This window comes from Notolepis coatsorum (genome assembly GCF_963971535.1).
Source record: "Notolepis coatsorum genome assembly, chromosome: 4".
In the NCBI taxonomy this organism is placed as follows: Eukaryota; Metazoa; Chordata; class Actinopteri; order Aulopiformes; family Paralepididae; genus Notolepis; species Notolepis coatsorum.
Window position 1 is genome coordinate 26154191 of NC_140168.1, and position 17980 is coordinate 26172170.

The 17980-nt window shown below is 45.1% G+C and overlaps 1 protein-coding gene across 1 annotated transcript in view; it reads left to right on the forward strand.

Annotated features, from left to right (window-relative positions):
* trappc9 (trafficking protein particle complex subunit 9) overlaps positions 1-17980 on the forward strand; it is a 698770-nt gene that overhangs the window by 166079 nt on the left and 514711 nt on the right. Inside the window, exon 15 of the mRNA XM_084311886.1 lies at positions 2920-3083. Within this exon, the coding sequence (XP_084168012.1) occupies positions 2920-3083 (164 nt within the window). The remainder of the gene's footprint in view (positions 1-2919; positions 3084-17980) is intronic.

A 17980-nucleotide genomic window follows, 5' to 3' on the forward strand; every position in this document is an offset into this window, starting at 1 on the left:
AATTGGTTTAGCAAGTTCCTCCTCATGATGCTATTCCCTCCCATCCTGCTACCAGAACCCGCAGACCTGGATGGATCATGTACTAATGATGACTTAACTGTGTATTCAGCAAGAGATGTTTTGCTATTTAGTCATTAAGTATTTAGGCCACACCGATCTGGAATTTAATCGAAGAAGTCCACCGGTGCAACTTGGAAGATATCAAGTACATTTATTTTTAATCTCTCTTCATATGAGATTTCAGTACTTCAGTCTCAATATTATTCAGTCGATGTTCTTTTCTGTCGGACCCCCAAACCTTCTGGGTCATTTGATGGATTGAATTAAGCAGCGTGAAAGTTCTATTTCCTAGACAACCTCTGATTAGCCTTCACAGTGGTGGCTGTGGCCATCGATACTCCCTGTGGGCATGTGAGGGGATCTGTTTGTAGGGATTTGCGTGCGGTGCACTGCACAGCAGACACTGCAGTCTCTCGAGTCCCCGGCTCCTGTAGGGCAGTGTCTGGTGTCTGGAAACATCTCCTCCAGACATAGAGTTCATCTTGCAGGTTTTTAAACTCTTAGTTTATTTATTTAGCACATTATATATATATATATATATATAAAAAACAGTGCTAGGAGGGAACGAAGTCCAAAGGGCTTGTACAAAGTTGGGATATTATAGTTGATATCTACCAATAAATTGTAAAACAGTAAACAGTAAAACAATGTTTTATTTTCATTGTTTAATGTAACATTTACTACGATACACAGCTAATGACTTGATATATTGTTATTCAGGGCAATTGGCCTCATTTCGTCAAGTGCGGTTTAATTTAATTTCATTACAAATCGTGTGGGAAAACTGTTGCAATGTGGCAATTATCCACGTTTTCAGCGGTCTATAGATGTAAATATGATGGATTTTGCAAGGTGGAAAATTTTTTTCCATTAAAGGTATAGTGAGTAGAATTAGACAATAAAAACAATGTAGTAAGTACAAACATCATCCATCTCAATAATCACTTAAAGGGGAACTATTTTACTATTTCTTTCACTATTTGGGCACTTTTACACAATTCCTGTGAGTCTATGGAACACCTCTGTAATATATATATTTTTTTTATTCATTGTTTTGTATTTCTAATCAAGTCCTCAAAAACAGCATTTTTCTACCTCAAGATTGCGAGCCGTTTTGAGCCTGGGCTCCTAAACCACTGCGCCGGGTCCCGCCGCCTGAACATTATCATGCAGCGGTGTCTTTCTGACATCACATATCGCGCACATTTTCAAATGACTCAGTTCAGTGAGGGTGAATATTGTGAGAGGAGAATTGGAAGAATGCGCCAATATGAGAATTTTGAGACATAGATCATAAGTTCACATAGCTAGGAAACAATGCTAAACACTCAAAAAGGCAATTTATAAGATAGTTCCCCTTTAAGACCCACTACAAGTGTGTGGTGGTGTGTTTATCTGCAGAGACTCCTCCTTCTGCAGGGTTCTCTGCTCCCGTTTTCAAAAAGAAAATGGTTTTTCTCTCTTTTTCTACCCAATATTGAACCTAAAATAGGTTTGATATGATATTGCTAGATCTTGAGTCATATTTGGTCTGCACTGCCTAGTTTGAATGTCTGATCGGTCAACGTCGAATAATGTCGTTTCAGCCTATAAACACACATTGTTTTGGTGGTGCTTTAGAGATTGAAGCTACTTATTATGCTTTTAAGATATGCTGGACAAGATGAGTAGAGACGTGGTGTGCATATTAGTAGTTCCCATGATGTTTAGTTTGTGCCTCGTTTAGCTGTAGCAACCTATTGTCTCTACTATCATGCACTCTTCCACTAAATAATCGTTCTTACCTATATTACTACCTACAGTACTATACTATTATGTCTCTACAGCTATGCACTCAACACCCCGCATTTCACTGTATGCTTGTATGCCGTGACAAATAAAACTCTTGACTACACTGCAGCACCCAAGTTTCAACACTGTTTGACGAACATTGTTACTCAGCTGAAAGAGTTGTACCCTTCCTGCTGACTTGTTGTCATACAGAATTTGTAAGTCGCTTTTGATAAAAGCGTGTGCTAAATGACAACATGTTTAATGTTCAAGTTCAAGTTTCCTTTATTGCCACACACAACCAGGTTGGTGGTATTCTTGATCGGTACAGAGTGAATACATAATACAGTACAACATGACACAATAAATACATAAATACAACACAGCACGACACAGCACAACATAAACACACAGAAGAATCTAGTCCATCGGTCAGGAGCTTGGTTAGTGTGGGGGCGGAAGGGGGGAGGGGGGAGGGGGGCCAGGGGAGTTCAGCACAGCACTGTCCTGTTTTCTGCATTGTTGTTACAGAATGAGGGGTTGCTCGGCGGCTAGGTGGTGCAGTGGGCAAGGCACTCACCACCAATGCTGGAGACGCTGGGTTCGAGCCCAGCTCTCCACATTGTTTTCAGCTTGGCTGGTCGTCCGTACTAATACAATTGGCAGTATTAGAGGGTGGGAAAACTGATGGGTGGGGATCGGACGTTGTGGACAGCGACTCCTACAGGTCGGTTGGTGCGCCTGCGCAGTAGAATCAAGAAGCGATGGGGGCGGCGCCCCTCCAAAGCGCAGACCCCTGACGCTGAACGATCGCGCCGCGCAGGTGAAAAGATGCGACGGCTGTTACCTCGAGTATCGGAGGGGACATCTTCCACATTGCAGCCGGCTTGTGGGAGGCAAGAAACAGCGTTCGAGACAAGGGAGGGTTGAATTGGACGATACGAAATTGGGATGGGAGAAAAATAGAAAAATGGGAGAAAAAGTGGATAAAAAAAAAAAGAATGAGGGGTTGCTCCAACACTGTTAAATATGTACATGGCAGTGCAGTAGTGAAAGGGTTCATCGTTACCTCTGCCGTTGTGCCCACAGGTCAGCCCACACCCTTCAGCCCCGGTCCAAAGAGGAGCTCTCCAGCAGTGTCTCTGTGCAGCTGTTTAACGGAGAGACCCAGCAGCTCACCATCACCCTGGAGAACATCGGCACCGAGGACATCGAGACGCTGGAGCTCACCTCCAAAACGCTCCCCACCAAAGGTAGGTACACCTCTCTCGGTGTCCCCAAGAGCAGGGCTGGAAACTAACACGCTGATGCCGTGGTGACACACGGTGTCGTCGATGCTAAGCGCATTTCCTGTGAGCTGCCACTAGGGGCAGAGTGGGTAACCACGAGTGAGTGAGTGAGTGAGTGAGTGAGTGAGTGAGTGAGTGAGTGAGTGAGTGAGTGAGTGAGTGAGTGAGTGAGTGGGAGAGTGAGTGAGTGAGTGAGTGAGTGAATGAGCTACTGGGACCCTGTTCACACGTATATAGATATTTCAGAAATGTTTTCCATAAACACCGACCGTGTTTTAGAAAATCATCTCTCCTTCTACATGAGAACGCAAACAACTATTTAAAACTCATGCCAGGTCAGTAGGTGGCGATAATGTGTCATGAATCTTTATTGTCAAAACACCACAGAAGAACATCAGGAACATGTGTATACTCTTTGTGTACATTGTGTAAACAATGTAAAAACAAAGCCATAAGTTAACGTGGGAGCTCAGACATTTCAAGTGCCAACGATGTAACTTTCTCAATAAATGCTTTTGTTCCTGGAAATAACGTTTGTCTGCTGCAACACGCAAATATCTAGTAGTATTTTGTATTTGTTTGTACCATTTTTTTTTTTTTAAACCAGACAATTGGATTAATGGAATAGAAAATAACAATGGTCAGTTGCCTACCAATGTGGCTGGCAGAACAGACAACCTTTCTTGCCATAGTGCAAATTTCAAAGCGTTATGCTAGTGGCCTGGTGGCCGCTGGCTGGTGTCCCATGGTGGGACAGAGCAGCAGTCGCAGCGGACGGCTCATCTCCCTGCACTCACGGACTGAGCGGCACAGGAGGTCCTTTGTCCCCACAGCCATCAGACTGTACAACAGCGTAATATAGTGCAGGGGACCTGACCTCTGACCCACACACCTGTTTTTACACCTGTTTTTACACCTGTTTTTTTACACCTGTTTTTTTTACATCTGTTTTTATACACTGTTTTTATACACCTGCTTTTATCTAATCACGCTATTATTAATATTGATGGGTATGACTTAATTGAATTTTATCATGTACTTATTTTTAATTCATGATGCAGACATAACATGTAATAACTGTATGGGAACGGTCAATGTCTGTATACTGTTGTGAGCTGCGAGATACCCTGAATTTCCCCAAGGGGATTAATAAAGTATCTATCTATCTATCTATCTTGCCTAAGAGGTAATAATTGCAACGATTAATCCTTATATAGTCATTTTCATTGCTAACCTCTAAAGCCACGAGTATTAGTGACTGGATAGCAGGTTTTTGTTGTGTTTTTACACTGTCCTCCTGTCCCATATGTGCAGCACTGTGCTCAGCGTGAGCGATCAATGCCCTCCTCTCCCCTGCCAGTATATCCCTTGGCCAGTCGCAGCTCCTCTGCCCTCTCTAGCGCTGGAGGGCACCGGCCATTGTCCTCGGGTTCCTTCCTTCACCTCGCATGCACCTGTGGCTTTTCACTTTCTGTTACATCTGTTTGTTCAACACCTGCTCTTTCTGCTCCTCACATCTCCACAGTCTTTCTCTGTCGTGGGTTGTCAGTCTGCGCTGACTCTCTCTCTCTCTCTCTCTCTCTCTCTCTCCCTCTCCCTCCCTGTCCCTCTCCTCAGCCGTCGCCCTTTGCCCCCCATCGAAAGTGGATGATGCATTTTCACGTCACACAGTGTCAGTGCAATCCATAGATCCTGTAGGTCACGTTAAACTCCAGTGCAACCCTACAGCACGTCTCTTAAGGAGACAGTGATCGAATGTGGGGCACCTCGAGACCCAATTATGACCCCCGGAATTATATATATACGGTGTCCATTCATTTCCGCGCCTTTGGAAAACGGAGATGACTTTTGACAGGAAGCGGCAGGACAGCGGGCTAAAGGTTACGGGCTTCTCACGAGTCGCCTCGGCTTCGCACGGCCTCCCCGTTCCCCCGTGAGACAACCACTCACAACGACGTCGTGTTAAAAACAAGATCAAGTGTAAATTGGGATCGAGGGTTTAGGGGCGAGTGTGTATTTAAAAACACGATGTTTCCCAAGATGACGTTCTCACAAATGTCTCGTTTTGTCCACAACCCAAAGATATTCGGTTTCGGTTCACACATACAGTACGTTCCCGGAAATTAACTTAGCGATGGTGCCAGGTGGCAAAGAACTTTGAATAGAGGATCATACACGTCTGTACATTACCAACAACTTATTGCGAATGTGTCCTGACCAAATTGCTTTTGGTAATGTAATTTGGTACTTTAAAGGTGCCATTCCTTTCAAGTGCCACCCCCCCCCCCCGGTCCACTCTGCCAACCGGTCAGAAAGCCAGCGGCGAAGGTTCCCCAGCTAATATTTACAGTACTCTAATCTAATGAGACCTTCTCGAATGAGAAATCCCATCTCTGTCTGGTTCATTTGAAGCCAGCGGAGGCCATAGATCGAAGAGAGACCCGGGAGAAATACGCCTGTTTTTTTTTAGCTCTTCTTTTCCACCCTCTCCAGAGTCTGTGGACACCGTAGATAAGTACAGGAGCAGGAGGGAGAGCCTATAATGGAATTGATGTTTTCAGACTAACCCCAGGGTGCTGTGTTTTAATGGAAGTTCCCAATTACGTTTTTTTTCAGGTCAGAGGTTAAAATCTGATATGCCCCGTCTGGTACCCTGAGTTCAGTCAATACTATGCCGCCTGGATGAACTTGTAATTATCTTCTTTTTGCATATTATTCCTTCCAAACACAAACACAAACACACAAACACACACACACACGCACATGCACACACACACACACACACACACACACACACACACACACACACACACACACACACACACACACACACACACACACACACACACACACACACACACACACACACACGGGGTCTACATGTAGTCACTTCAGAGTATAATGAGTGTCCCTGATGTGGACCTCTGGGTTCACTGACAGAGAATATGACTGTTGTTTCCTCTCCTGTTGAAGCCCGGCTCATTAAAATGTAAAGACAGAGGCACCGCGTGCAAACAAGTGACATCGTGACCTCGAGAGGATACTCTTCTTCCTTACAGTTGGATTCTTCTTATATTTTTATTGTTTGAAGTGGTCCAAGCGGTTGTTTTGAGTAAGGGCAGCGGTGCATGAAGTTGCACAGTTCCTTTACTTACGTAAAAGTAGAAATACCCAGATAAACGAGTACTCTGGTAAAAGTCCTCCATTAAAATTCTACTTAAGTAAAAGTAGAGATGTATTTGCTATTGAATGCATTTAAGTATCTAAAGTAAAAGGATGCATTCTACATGACGTTTGTGAAAGTGGTATGTGGTCCAGTTATGCTGCTCTGCTTATGTCAGTCGACAGGCTTCGAATGTGAAAGTATATAATCTTCATACATTTTTGCCATGTTTTCTATGCAACATCTTTTTCTTCAAAGTAGCTAGTAGCTGATGGGTTCAGATAAATAAATATTTCCTTTGAGATGTAGTGGCGTAAAAATATAAATGTCCCTAAAATGAAAATACTCAACGTAAACTCAAAAAGTATTTTTGTACTTAAGTACAGTACTTGAGTAAAAAAAATACTTAGTTACAGTACTTTCCACCACTGAGTAATGGGCCAACCAAGTGACAACAACCTCCAGATATATTTTAAATAATTAAAAATGCTCTATATTGAATAACAATTTGTAGTAAATATAGTTTTTCCGACCAAATTGTTCAATAAACTATACTGAAAATGGCTTAGCAGTTTCTCTACACTTGGAAGCAAGCACCCATTTATATTGACCAGGAATTCCAAGTCTTTCAACTAATACATCATCCTTCTGTGTATTCTGAAGCTAAAGGTTTCAAGTTACCACATATTGGAGCATGATAGGCTCAACCTATTAGTGACATCACACATTTCTGGGAAGTACAGAGAAAGATAAGATAAGATATTCCTTTATTGATCCCCTTGGAGAAATTCAGGCATCATAGCAGCATGGGGGAGGGGAGGTACAGGTAGTAGAAGACATGATACAGGTCATAGAATTATAATACAGTGGAGAAGTAAAAAATAGGCAGTGTAAACAATATAACAACAATAATAATAATAAACTCTGTACATGCACATATGGGCAAGTAGGCAGTGTAAAACGGTCAAGGTGCAAGATGAGGGTATGTATGCCCTCTCAGTTATATTCTCCCTCTCCATTTACATTTACATTTAGTCATTTAGCTGACGCTTTTATCCAAAGCGACTTACAAGTTCTGTACGACAAGCCATCAGGAAGGGCACAACTCTATCAGCTGAGCAACAATGTTCATCAAAGTGTTGAGTGCTACAGTGTAGGTTAGTTTATTAGGACAAGTGCATGACAGTACGGTTAGTTAGGGTTAGATTTTTTTTTTATTCAGATAATGGTTGAAGAAGTGCGTCTTTAGTCGACGGCGAAAGATTGGACGTGATTCGGCTGTCCTAACTGGGGTGGGTAGTTCATTCCACCATTGTGGGGCAAGGACTGAGAATAGGCGACTTCTCTTTGATGACCCTCCCGGAGCTTGGATAGGAGTAGGTCTGAGGCGGCCAGAAGATGCAGAGCGTAGGGGTCTTGAGGGTGTGTAGTTAGAGACCATTGACCGGAGGTAGGCGGGAGCGGTTCCCTTTGCCGCACGGTATGCTAGGTCGAGGGCCTTGAAGCGGATTCGTGCAGCAATGGGGAGCCAGTGCAGGTCCCTAAGAAGTGGGGTGACATGGGCCGACTTCGGTAGGTTTGAGATCAGGCGGGCCGCTGCGTTCTGAATGAGTTGAAGAGGCTTAGTGGCAGTGGCCGGGAGGCCAGCGAGCAGTGCATTGCAGTAGTCGAGGCGGGAGATGACTGTTGATTGGACGAGGATTCCTCTCCAGGGGAATAATGTGGAAAAAGGCGTTCTGGTGACACATTCTGCACAAATAAGTCAAAGTCATGCCTCCAAGAGGAGTTACCCTTAAAAAAAAAGCATGTTTTTGAGTGGATGGGATTTATTTTCAATTTCCTTGAAGTGCTGGATCCAAAGGAAAACACCTGTGGCTATCATTGTTTCTTTTTAGTTATTTTTTTTTTAACTTGCTAATGTATTCTTGCATATAAAATAGCTTCTGCGATTTCACGTGCTTCGGAATGAAACAGATTGCCAGTTGCAAGTACCTGCACCTTTACAATGTTAGTGAAGATTGGTCTGGGAAGACAATCATGTCAGACAATTCTTTTAGCATCCGCCCTTGAGTGTGGGGTGACGCAGCGCACAAATTAGCTACTTTTCCCAAGAAGATAAAACAATGGGTTTTCTTCAGACGGAAATAAAAAAGGAAATAATTTTTGGAACTAGGTGCATACACTAGGTGCAGACAGACACTAGGTGCAGACAGACACTAGGTGCAGACAGACACTAGGTGCAGACAGACACTATGTGCAGACAGACACTAGCTGCAGACAGACACTATGTGCAGACAGACACTAGGTGCAGACAGACACTAGGTGCAGACACTAGGTGCAGACAGACACTAGGTGCAGACACTATGTGCAGACAGACACTAGGTGCAGACACTATGTGCAGACAGACACTAGGTGCAGACAGACACTAGGTGCAGACAGACACTAGGTGCAGACAGACACTATGTGCAGACACTATGTGCAGACAGACACTAGGTGCAGACAGACACTAGGTGCAGACACTATGTGCAGACAGACACTAGGTGCAGACACTATGTGCAGACAGACACTAGGTGCAGACAGACACTAGGTGCAGACAGACACTAGGTGCAGACAGACACTAGGTGCAGACAGACACTAGGTGCAGACAGACACTAGGTGCAGACAGACACTAGGTGCAGACAGACACTATGTGCAGACAGACACTAGGTGCAGACACTATGTGCAGACACTAGGTGCAGACAGACACTAGGTGCAGACAGACACTAGGTGCAGACAGACACTATGTGCAGACACTAGGTGCAGACAGACACTAGGTGCAGACAGACACTAGGTGCAGACAGACACTAGGTGCAGACATATGTGCAGACAGACACTAGGTGCAGACAGACACTAGGTGCAGACAGACACTATGTGCAGACAGACACTAGGTGCAGACACTATGTGCAGACAGACACTATGTGCAGACAGACACTATGTGCAGACAGACACTATGTGCAGACAGACACTAGGTGCAGACAGACACTAGGTTCAGACAGACACTAGGTGCAGCCAGACACTAGGTATGTGCAGACACTAGGTGCAGACAGACACTAGGTGCAGACAGACACTAGGTGCAGACACTAGGTGCAGACAGACACTAGGTGCAGACAGACACTAGGTGCAGACAGACACTAGGTGCAGACAGACACTATGTGCAGACAGACACTATGTGCAGACAGACACTAGGTGCAGACAGACACTAGGTGCAGACAGACACTAGGTGCAGACAGACACTAGGTGCAGACAGACACTAGGTGCAGACAGACACTAGGTGCAGACACTAGGTGCAGACAGACACTAGGTGCAGACAGACACTAGGTGCAGACAGACACTAGGTGCAGACAGACACTAGGTGCAGACAGACACTAGGTGCAGACAGACACTAGGTGCAGACAGACACTATGTGCAGACAGACACTAGGTGCAGACAGACACTAGGTGCAGACAGACACTAGGTGCAGACAGACACTAGGTGCAGACACTAGGTGCAGACAGACACTAGGTGCAGACAGACACTAGGTGCAGACAGACACTAGGTGCAGACAGACACTATGTGCAGACACTAGGTGCAGACACTATGTGCAGACAGACACTAGGTGCAGACACTATGTGCAGACAGACACTAGGTGCAGACAGACACTATGTGCAGACAGACACTAGGTGCAGACAGACTATGTGCAGACAGACACTATGTGCAGACAGACACTATGTGCAGACACTAGGTGCAGACAGACACTAGGTGCAGACACTATGTGCAGACAGACACTAGGTGCAGACAGACACTATGTGTAGACAGACACTAGGTGCAGACAGACACTATGTGCAGACAGACACTAGGTGCAGACAGACACTAGGTGCAGACACTAGGTGCAGACAGACACTATGTGCAGACAGACACTATGTGCAGACAGACACTAGGTGCAGACAGACACTATGTGCAGACAGACACTAGGTGCAGACAGACACTATGTGCAGACAGACACTAGGTGCAGACAGACACTAGGTGCAGACAGACACTATGTGCAGACAGACACTATGTGCAGGCAGACACTAGGTGCAGACAGAGACAGACACTAGGTGCAGACAGACACTAGGTGCAGACAGACACTAGGTGCAGACAGACACTATGTGCAGACACTAGGTGCAGACAGACACTAGGTGCAGACAGACACTAGGTGCAGACAGACACTAGGTGCAGACAGACACTAGGTGCAGGCAGACACTAGGTGCAGACAGACACTAGGTGCAGGCAGACACTAGGTGCAGACAGACACTTCCAGCAGTCTCCAGTCTTTGCTGCAGCTATAGACCTGTTCGCTGTATACAAACATACCGTGTTCTAGCCAATCAGCAATACCAACGGAGTCACGTGACTTAAGTTGCCCCGGACCTGCGCGAGCTGCTGCGCTAAAATAATACGACGGCGCTCTATGGAGAAACTACGACACTCCCCTGACTAAAAGTTGTTTAAAACTAAAAAACCTAATTTTACCAAAGCCTTCTAAATATATACATTTCTCTTTATGTTAAGGCAGTGGATTTAGAATTTTAAGCGGTAGTTTCAAAGAAAAAAGTAAAAATCGATAGCCAAAACTAGCTTAGCATTGCAGATCAGGTCACCGGACATCACCAACGTCGGTCAATTCTCTGCAACATCCAGTAAAAACCCTGGTGTGGGTTTTTAACCGCACATGCAGTATCAAGGGCGACAGGTAGAGCAGTCGCCTGGTAATCCAGAGGTTCCCGGTTCGATTCCCGCTTCTCCCGGGTAGCATGTCGAAGTGTCCTTGAGCAAGACACTTAACCCCTAACTGCTCCCGATGAGCAGGCTGGAACCTTGCATGGTCGTCGGTGTGTGAATGAATGAATGTGTGAGTGAACGGGTCAAATGTGAGGAACAAATTGTAAAGCGCTTTGGATAAAAGCACTATATAAATGCACCATTTACCATCTACCATTTATCAAGGAATAAAACAACAAATTAATTTCAAGATCCTCATGTTCACATACAAAGCCATACACGGTCTCGCCCCAGCTTACATAATGGAACTCCTGGTCCAATCAGCCAGCTCCAGATCCCTCAGATCAAACAATCAAATCTGCCTTAAAATCCCCCACACAAGAAGACTGGTGACGAAGGGAAACCGGGCATTCGCAGTCGCAGCACCGACCCTCTGGAACAAGCTCCCACTCAACTTAAAATCTGCAAGCACTCTGACTTTTAAGGCCATGCTCAAAACCCACCTTTTCGCCATAAAAAAATCCATGAGCTAGTTTTGTTGTAGTAGTATGACAGGTGTATTATGTCCATCCGTTCTCTGTCTGCTTGGTTGGCCTGCATGTATTTTTTATTTTCTTTTGTATTGCTCCTGTCTTTCTGTTTTTCTTTTCCCCCCGCAGGCCGATGTAACTATTGGTTGAGGGGCGCAATATAAATAAATGTATCATATCATATCAAGGACAAAATGACTGGTACATGGGAAAGGAAAAGACCGTCACTTCTGCCATAGGTGGGAGGAAGATGCCGTGACCGCATGGCAGGACGATGACAAAGAAAATAAATCACGTCACCTCATGCACTGCCGGTCTTTGTCCTTGCGTTTGTCACCAGTGATGAGGTGTGCACTTCTGTCCCATAGATTAAGCCACACAACAGGACCTGAAAAAAAGCCACCCCAGAGTGGCTGTCAAAGTCGGACGTTGAAAACCGCTGAATCGAGCGACTGCCAGACATCCGCAGCGTTATGAAAATGTATTATTCAGATGAGTCTCAAATGGATGGATGGCTTTTTTAAGCCGTGCTTCAAAACATTTAGTTAAAAATAGACCGGTCTGCATTTAAAGCCACTTGTTAGCCACGATCCATTAAAACATATTTTGCTGCTTACATGGTGAAACTCGGGAGTGTAGTGCAAACCTCTTGTTCCTCGTTTTAACCCTTTCACTGCCACATGGCAGAAGGTTAACCCTTTACTATCACACAACCGACGGTCGCCTGGTCGCGTGGCAGTGAAACGGTTAACCTTCTGTGTATTGTCGCAGTGAAAGGGTTAACAGTTTGGTAGTGTGGCAGTGAAAGGGTTAATGTCTGTGTTGTGGAGCCTCGCTGTGATATTTCCTTCTTGTCTGCTTCTCCGAACTAGTTAATATGTTACTTGAATGATGCTACTGGGTTGCAGCGTCTACTAGTATTCGCTGGTGTTTTTTCTGGCATTGATGACCTGTACAGAATTCTCTCTTGCCTCCATCTCCCTGCCTCCCTGTTGCGTGTTGATGCTGGAATGACTCACAGCGAAAAGCTCCTGTTTGCTCCTGGAATCTCAAAACTTTGATGAAGACATGAAAATTGAGGAAACACTTTAACCTGAGCAGTTATTATTATTATTATTATTATTATTATTATTATTATTATTATTATTATTATTATTATTATTATTATTATTATTATTATTATTATTACAACATTACCATCAATGTTGTTTCTAGTACCGCAGTCACAAACTGTTCACTCTGCTACCGTCTGGCAAACGGCACCGGAGCATCCGCACAAGAACCAGCAGGTTCAGGGACAGCTTTTTCCCACAAACCATAAGGCTCCTGAGCAAAGGACAAGAACAGGAAATAGCCCCATTAAAAACACACACGCACGCACGCACCGACACACACACACACACACACACACACACACACACACACACACACACACACACACACACACACACTGCACCTTAACCCTTTGGAACCCAAACCCCGAGATAAGTCGGGTTAACTCGCCATGCTCTGGGCGCCAAACCCGAGAAATCCTGGGTTTTAATAGATATTTCTTTTATTCGCTATATCCATTCATTTTTCATCCATCCAGCCTGACGTTATCATTGGGAATGGGTCTGAGCTCGCAAAGGGCAAATACCGCTGGCCTAACGTCTCCCGGATGGTATTGCATCATTGGAATCCCTCTGGCTGGGGCTGTGCATCAATCTAAGAAGTCCGGTCCAGGTTTTCCTTCTCGGGCATGCAGTATCGTTATAACACATTGACTGGGGACACTCAGAGCAGCGTGGATTATGTGTTTTGGATATATAATGTTGGATCAATAAACGCGATCAATATTTGGAATGGCGATCAGGAATTGGATTAATCTTTTTGCACTACATCAGATGTGAGGTAAGGATTCTATGTTACCAATCTTGGGTTAATCAGATGTTCCTTTCACCGCCATCGGAGTGTGTGAGGTTCGCGCCGACCAAAGTACGGAGAAGCGATTTTTCAGACCCCGCTTCTGTTCGCCCATGATGACACATATAATATCGGTAATCTAGCTTTTATTTTAAAACGATTCATAAATCAAGCGACAAATGGCACGATTTCTAACTAAATACATTGAAGCTCGATTTGCTGGAGTTTATTTAGATGAGACAGAACGCTCTAGAAATATATTCATATTCATCACGGTATAAAACGGAAATGTATGTATGAAAAAAGTATCTGTTTCGTGCACGTTGACTGGAAGCAACGATCACTGTGTTATTTAGATCTATTGCTATTATATTTGATATATTTTAAGCACTCGCAAATAAGTCCTATCCTACATTGGATAAAGCATTGGCGCTGAAGGGCCATCAGCGCCCTCAGCTGTTGGCGCCGGAAGTGTTAATATGCACATACACTATACACAAGACACTTCTGTAAATAATTTACTATTTTATTTTTAACTTACCTCATTTTATATTAAATTGTATTCTATCTTACTACTACTACTTATTGTTACCATTCTTGTTTCATTGTTGTTTCTTAATTGTGCACTGTTGAGTCACAAAAATGTCATTACCTGCAATGCCCCTGTATTGTTGTGTATTTAACAAATAAAGAACTTTTGAGGGCGGCTGGGTGGCGCAGCGGACCTTGCGCTCGTCACCAACGCAAGAGACACCGGGTTCGACTCCGGCTGTCGGCGTTGCCTCCGGCTTGGGCCAGCCGTCATACTAACTCAATTGGCAGAGTTAGCGGGTGGAAGTCGATGGGTGGTAATCTGGACGTTGTGGACAGCGACTCCTACAGATCGGACAGGGCGCCTGCACAGCAGAGACAGGAAATGGCGGGGGTAGTGAGGCTCCCACACGTTACACCTCGCCAACGAGAGTCCGCGCTGGCAGGTGAAAAGATGTGACAGACTGCCTCCTCGTGTATCGGAGGGGACACGTGATGTAAGGCTTCTATCCTCCCTACAACCGGCCTGTGGGGGGCATATGCGAGCAACGTTCAAGACAGGGGGGGGGGGGGGGGGGGGGGAGGAATCGGCACAGTGGAATTGGGATGGGAGAAAAAGAGGAGAAAAAGTGGATACTCTTTTTTTTTTAAACAAATAAAGAACTTGCACTTGAACAGTAGTTTTACTGTATGTCAAGCACCAGCCTTTAGCGCCTTGGCTCTCAAACCTTTGTCATGTCAAGGACAAATGAAGAAGCTGCGCGCAGCCATTTGATTTCAGTCCCGAGGGCTCCTACTGTATGATGAATGGGAAATGCACTGCATTTATGCAGCTTTTATCCTAAACGCTTTTTTGATTGATTGATTGAAAACCTTTATTTATCCCCAAAGGGAGATTCAGGTGTCCATCACAGCATCAACAGCAATTTAATACAGTTAATACAATACATACAATTAATTAATACGTGTTAAAAACAAAGACAGACATAATAAGTAGGGCAAGAAAATTGCTAAAATAGAGCTAAAAAGTGGTAAAAAAAAAGAAAGAAGAGTATTCAGGTTGTTATTACAGTCCACAAATCAGATCCTCCAGTCCACAGCAGTTAGCCCCTCCTGGCCCTGCCTGGTTGTGGAGCCTGATTGCAACCGGCACAAAGGACTGCCCCGAAGCGCTTTGTGCAGACATTGAAGGACCTGAGCCCTCTCAGGAAGAACAGTCTGCTCTCTCCCTTCCTGTAGAGCAGGGGTTCCCAAACTTTTCAGGCCGCGACCCCCAAATAAATGTTAAATTATTATTTTCTTGCATCATCTGGTGACCCCCCCGCGGCGGCCCCCACTTTGGGAACCCCTGCTGACTGTAGAGGGCCTTGGTGTTGTCCGACCAGTCCAGTTTATTGTTCATGAGAACACCCAATAATCTCTAGTTCTCCACCATCTCCACCTCCACCCCCTGGATGCCTCACATTCACCCATTCTCTCACACATTCGCAACCATGCAAGGTGCCAACCTGCTCATTGTGAGCAGTTAGGGGTCAAGTGTCTTGCTCAAGGAAACTTCGACACGCTGCAGGGAGGAGCCTGGAATTGAACTGGGAACCTTCCGAATACAGGAAGACCGCTCTACCTCCTGAGCCTTTAACTGAGACAGTTGTTGTTGCTATAGGATTTAGTACATAATTCCATAATTGTCTATAGGTAGGTGGGTAGACGACAGTGGAGGGAAACGTATGATCAGAATAGTCATTTTTATAAATTGTGTGAACTTCTGGTGAATAGAATATTAGTTAAATTGAACTACTCCCCATTCTGCCAGGGACCCCCCTGGGACCTGAAACCCTCTCAAGGAGGAGATTTTTATATTTACATTAAAGTCATCTGACACTTTTACCCAAAGCGACTTACAAGTTCTGTACAAGTCAACAGGAAGGGTACAACTCTGGCAGCTAAGTAACATTGTTCGTCAAACAGTGTCGAACTTGAGTGCTATAGACTTGAGTGCATTATTAGCATAGAAGGTAATAATATAGGCAAGGTAGATTTTTTTATAGCAGAGTGCATACTAGTGAAAGACGGTACTACCAATGCTTAAGCAGACCATGGTGACCTGGGGAGGGGTGACAGTGGTTCGGGAGGTAGAGCAACCGTCTGGTAATCCGGAGGTTCCCGGTTTGATTCCCACTCCTCCCAGGCAGCGTGTCAAAGTGTCCTTGAGCACTTAACCCCTAACTGCTCCTCGATGAGCAGGTCGGCACCTTGCACGGTCGCCTCCGCCGTCGGTGTGTGAATGTGTGAGTGAATGGGTAAAATGTGAGGAACAAATTGTAAAGCACTTTGGATCAAATCTGCTATATAAAAATGCACCCATTTACCTTTGTATTTGCCAAATAGGCTGTAGATGTACCATATCGTCACGTGGCCTCTTGTCGACCGGGCAAAGTCATAAAGGAAACCCACAGAAATAGACGAGCTCAGAGGGAGCGGGAGGGGGAAGGAGGGGGGAGGATGAGAGAGGGAAGGAGGGAAATAATAGGACTTCGTCCACGTTGTCTTTTTATCTCTCCAAAAAATTACTTTATTTTATTTTTATCTCTCATATGCACTAGTTCTTGCACTTCTGACTGATGTACACAGATGCGACTGTACACACTATGTGCTGACAGATTCCGTAATATGACTCAGATACCTTGTTCTGACAGCGACAGTAAAGGGGAGGGCTGTGGGAAGGAGGGAAAGGGCTTATTATTTTTGGGGGAGGGGGGTCTGTTATAATTGAAGAAGTTGTAAACTGTATTATTGTCACTGTTTTTATTTTTTCCCTCTTATGGTTCTCCTCAGATAAAGAGGCCAAATGTTTATGATCCATATGTCCTAATAGACCTGTCTCGAATTGAGGGGGGGCGGGAGGGAAGAATTGGGGGGACAATTCTGTTCATTGAAAACTGTTTGTAAAACTGACGAATGCAAATAAAAATATATTGGGAAAAAGAAGAAAAAAAAAAGACGAGCTCGCTGTACCGTTTCAACTAGTAAACCACACACGGGGCCCCTTTGGTCCGTTCAGACGTCTGGAGTCGCACACAGGCGAGTGGCCGGTGCTCAGCGGAGCGAGAGGACGAGTCTCTCCAGCACTCGTCCACCGAGTGTCAGCTCAAGGGGAAGACGCATCGCGGCGGAGAGAGAGAGAGAGAGAGAGCGCACAGCGCTGATGATGTCATGCAAAGTGACTGGCGACCGAGCGGGAGCTTGCATAAGCACTGCGTGCTAAGGAGCTGAGGTGTGGGGGGGTTATGTTGTTCTCATAGACATGTACATTTACATTTTAGTCATTTAGCTGACACTTTTATCCAAAGCGACTTACAAGTTCTGTACGACAAGTCATCGGGAAGGGCACAACTCTTATCAGCTGAGTAACAGTGTTCATCAAAGTGTTGAGTGCTACAGTGTAGGTTAGTTTATTAGGACAAGTGCATGACAGTAAGGTTAGTTAGGGTTAGATTTTTTATTTATTTATTTATTTATTTTTTATCCACTTTTTCTCCCATTTTCTATATTTTTCTCCCATCCCAATTTCGTATCATCCAATTCAACCCTCCCCTGTCACGAACGCTGTTTCTTGCCTCCCACAAGCCGGCTGCAATGTGGACTAAGTCATACATAGCACAAGTCCCCTCCGGTACTTGAGGTAACAGCAGTCGCATCTTTTCACCTGCGCAGCTCGATCTCTCAGTGGCGAGGAGTAACGCGTGGGAGGCTCACGCTGCCCCCGACACTTCCTGATTCTACTGCGCAGGCGCACCAACCGACCTGTAGGAGTCGCTGTCCACAACGCCCGATCCCCACCCATCAGTTTCCCACCCCCTAATACGGCCAATGTGTATTAGTATGAACGACCAGCTAAACTGAAAGCAATGTTGAGCGCTGGGCTCGAACAGGCAAGCCCAGCGTCTCCGTCA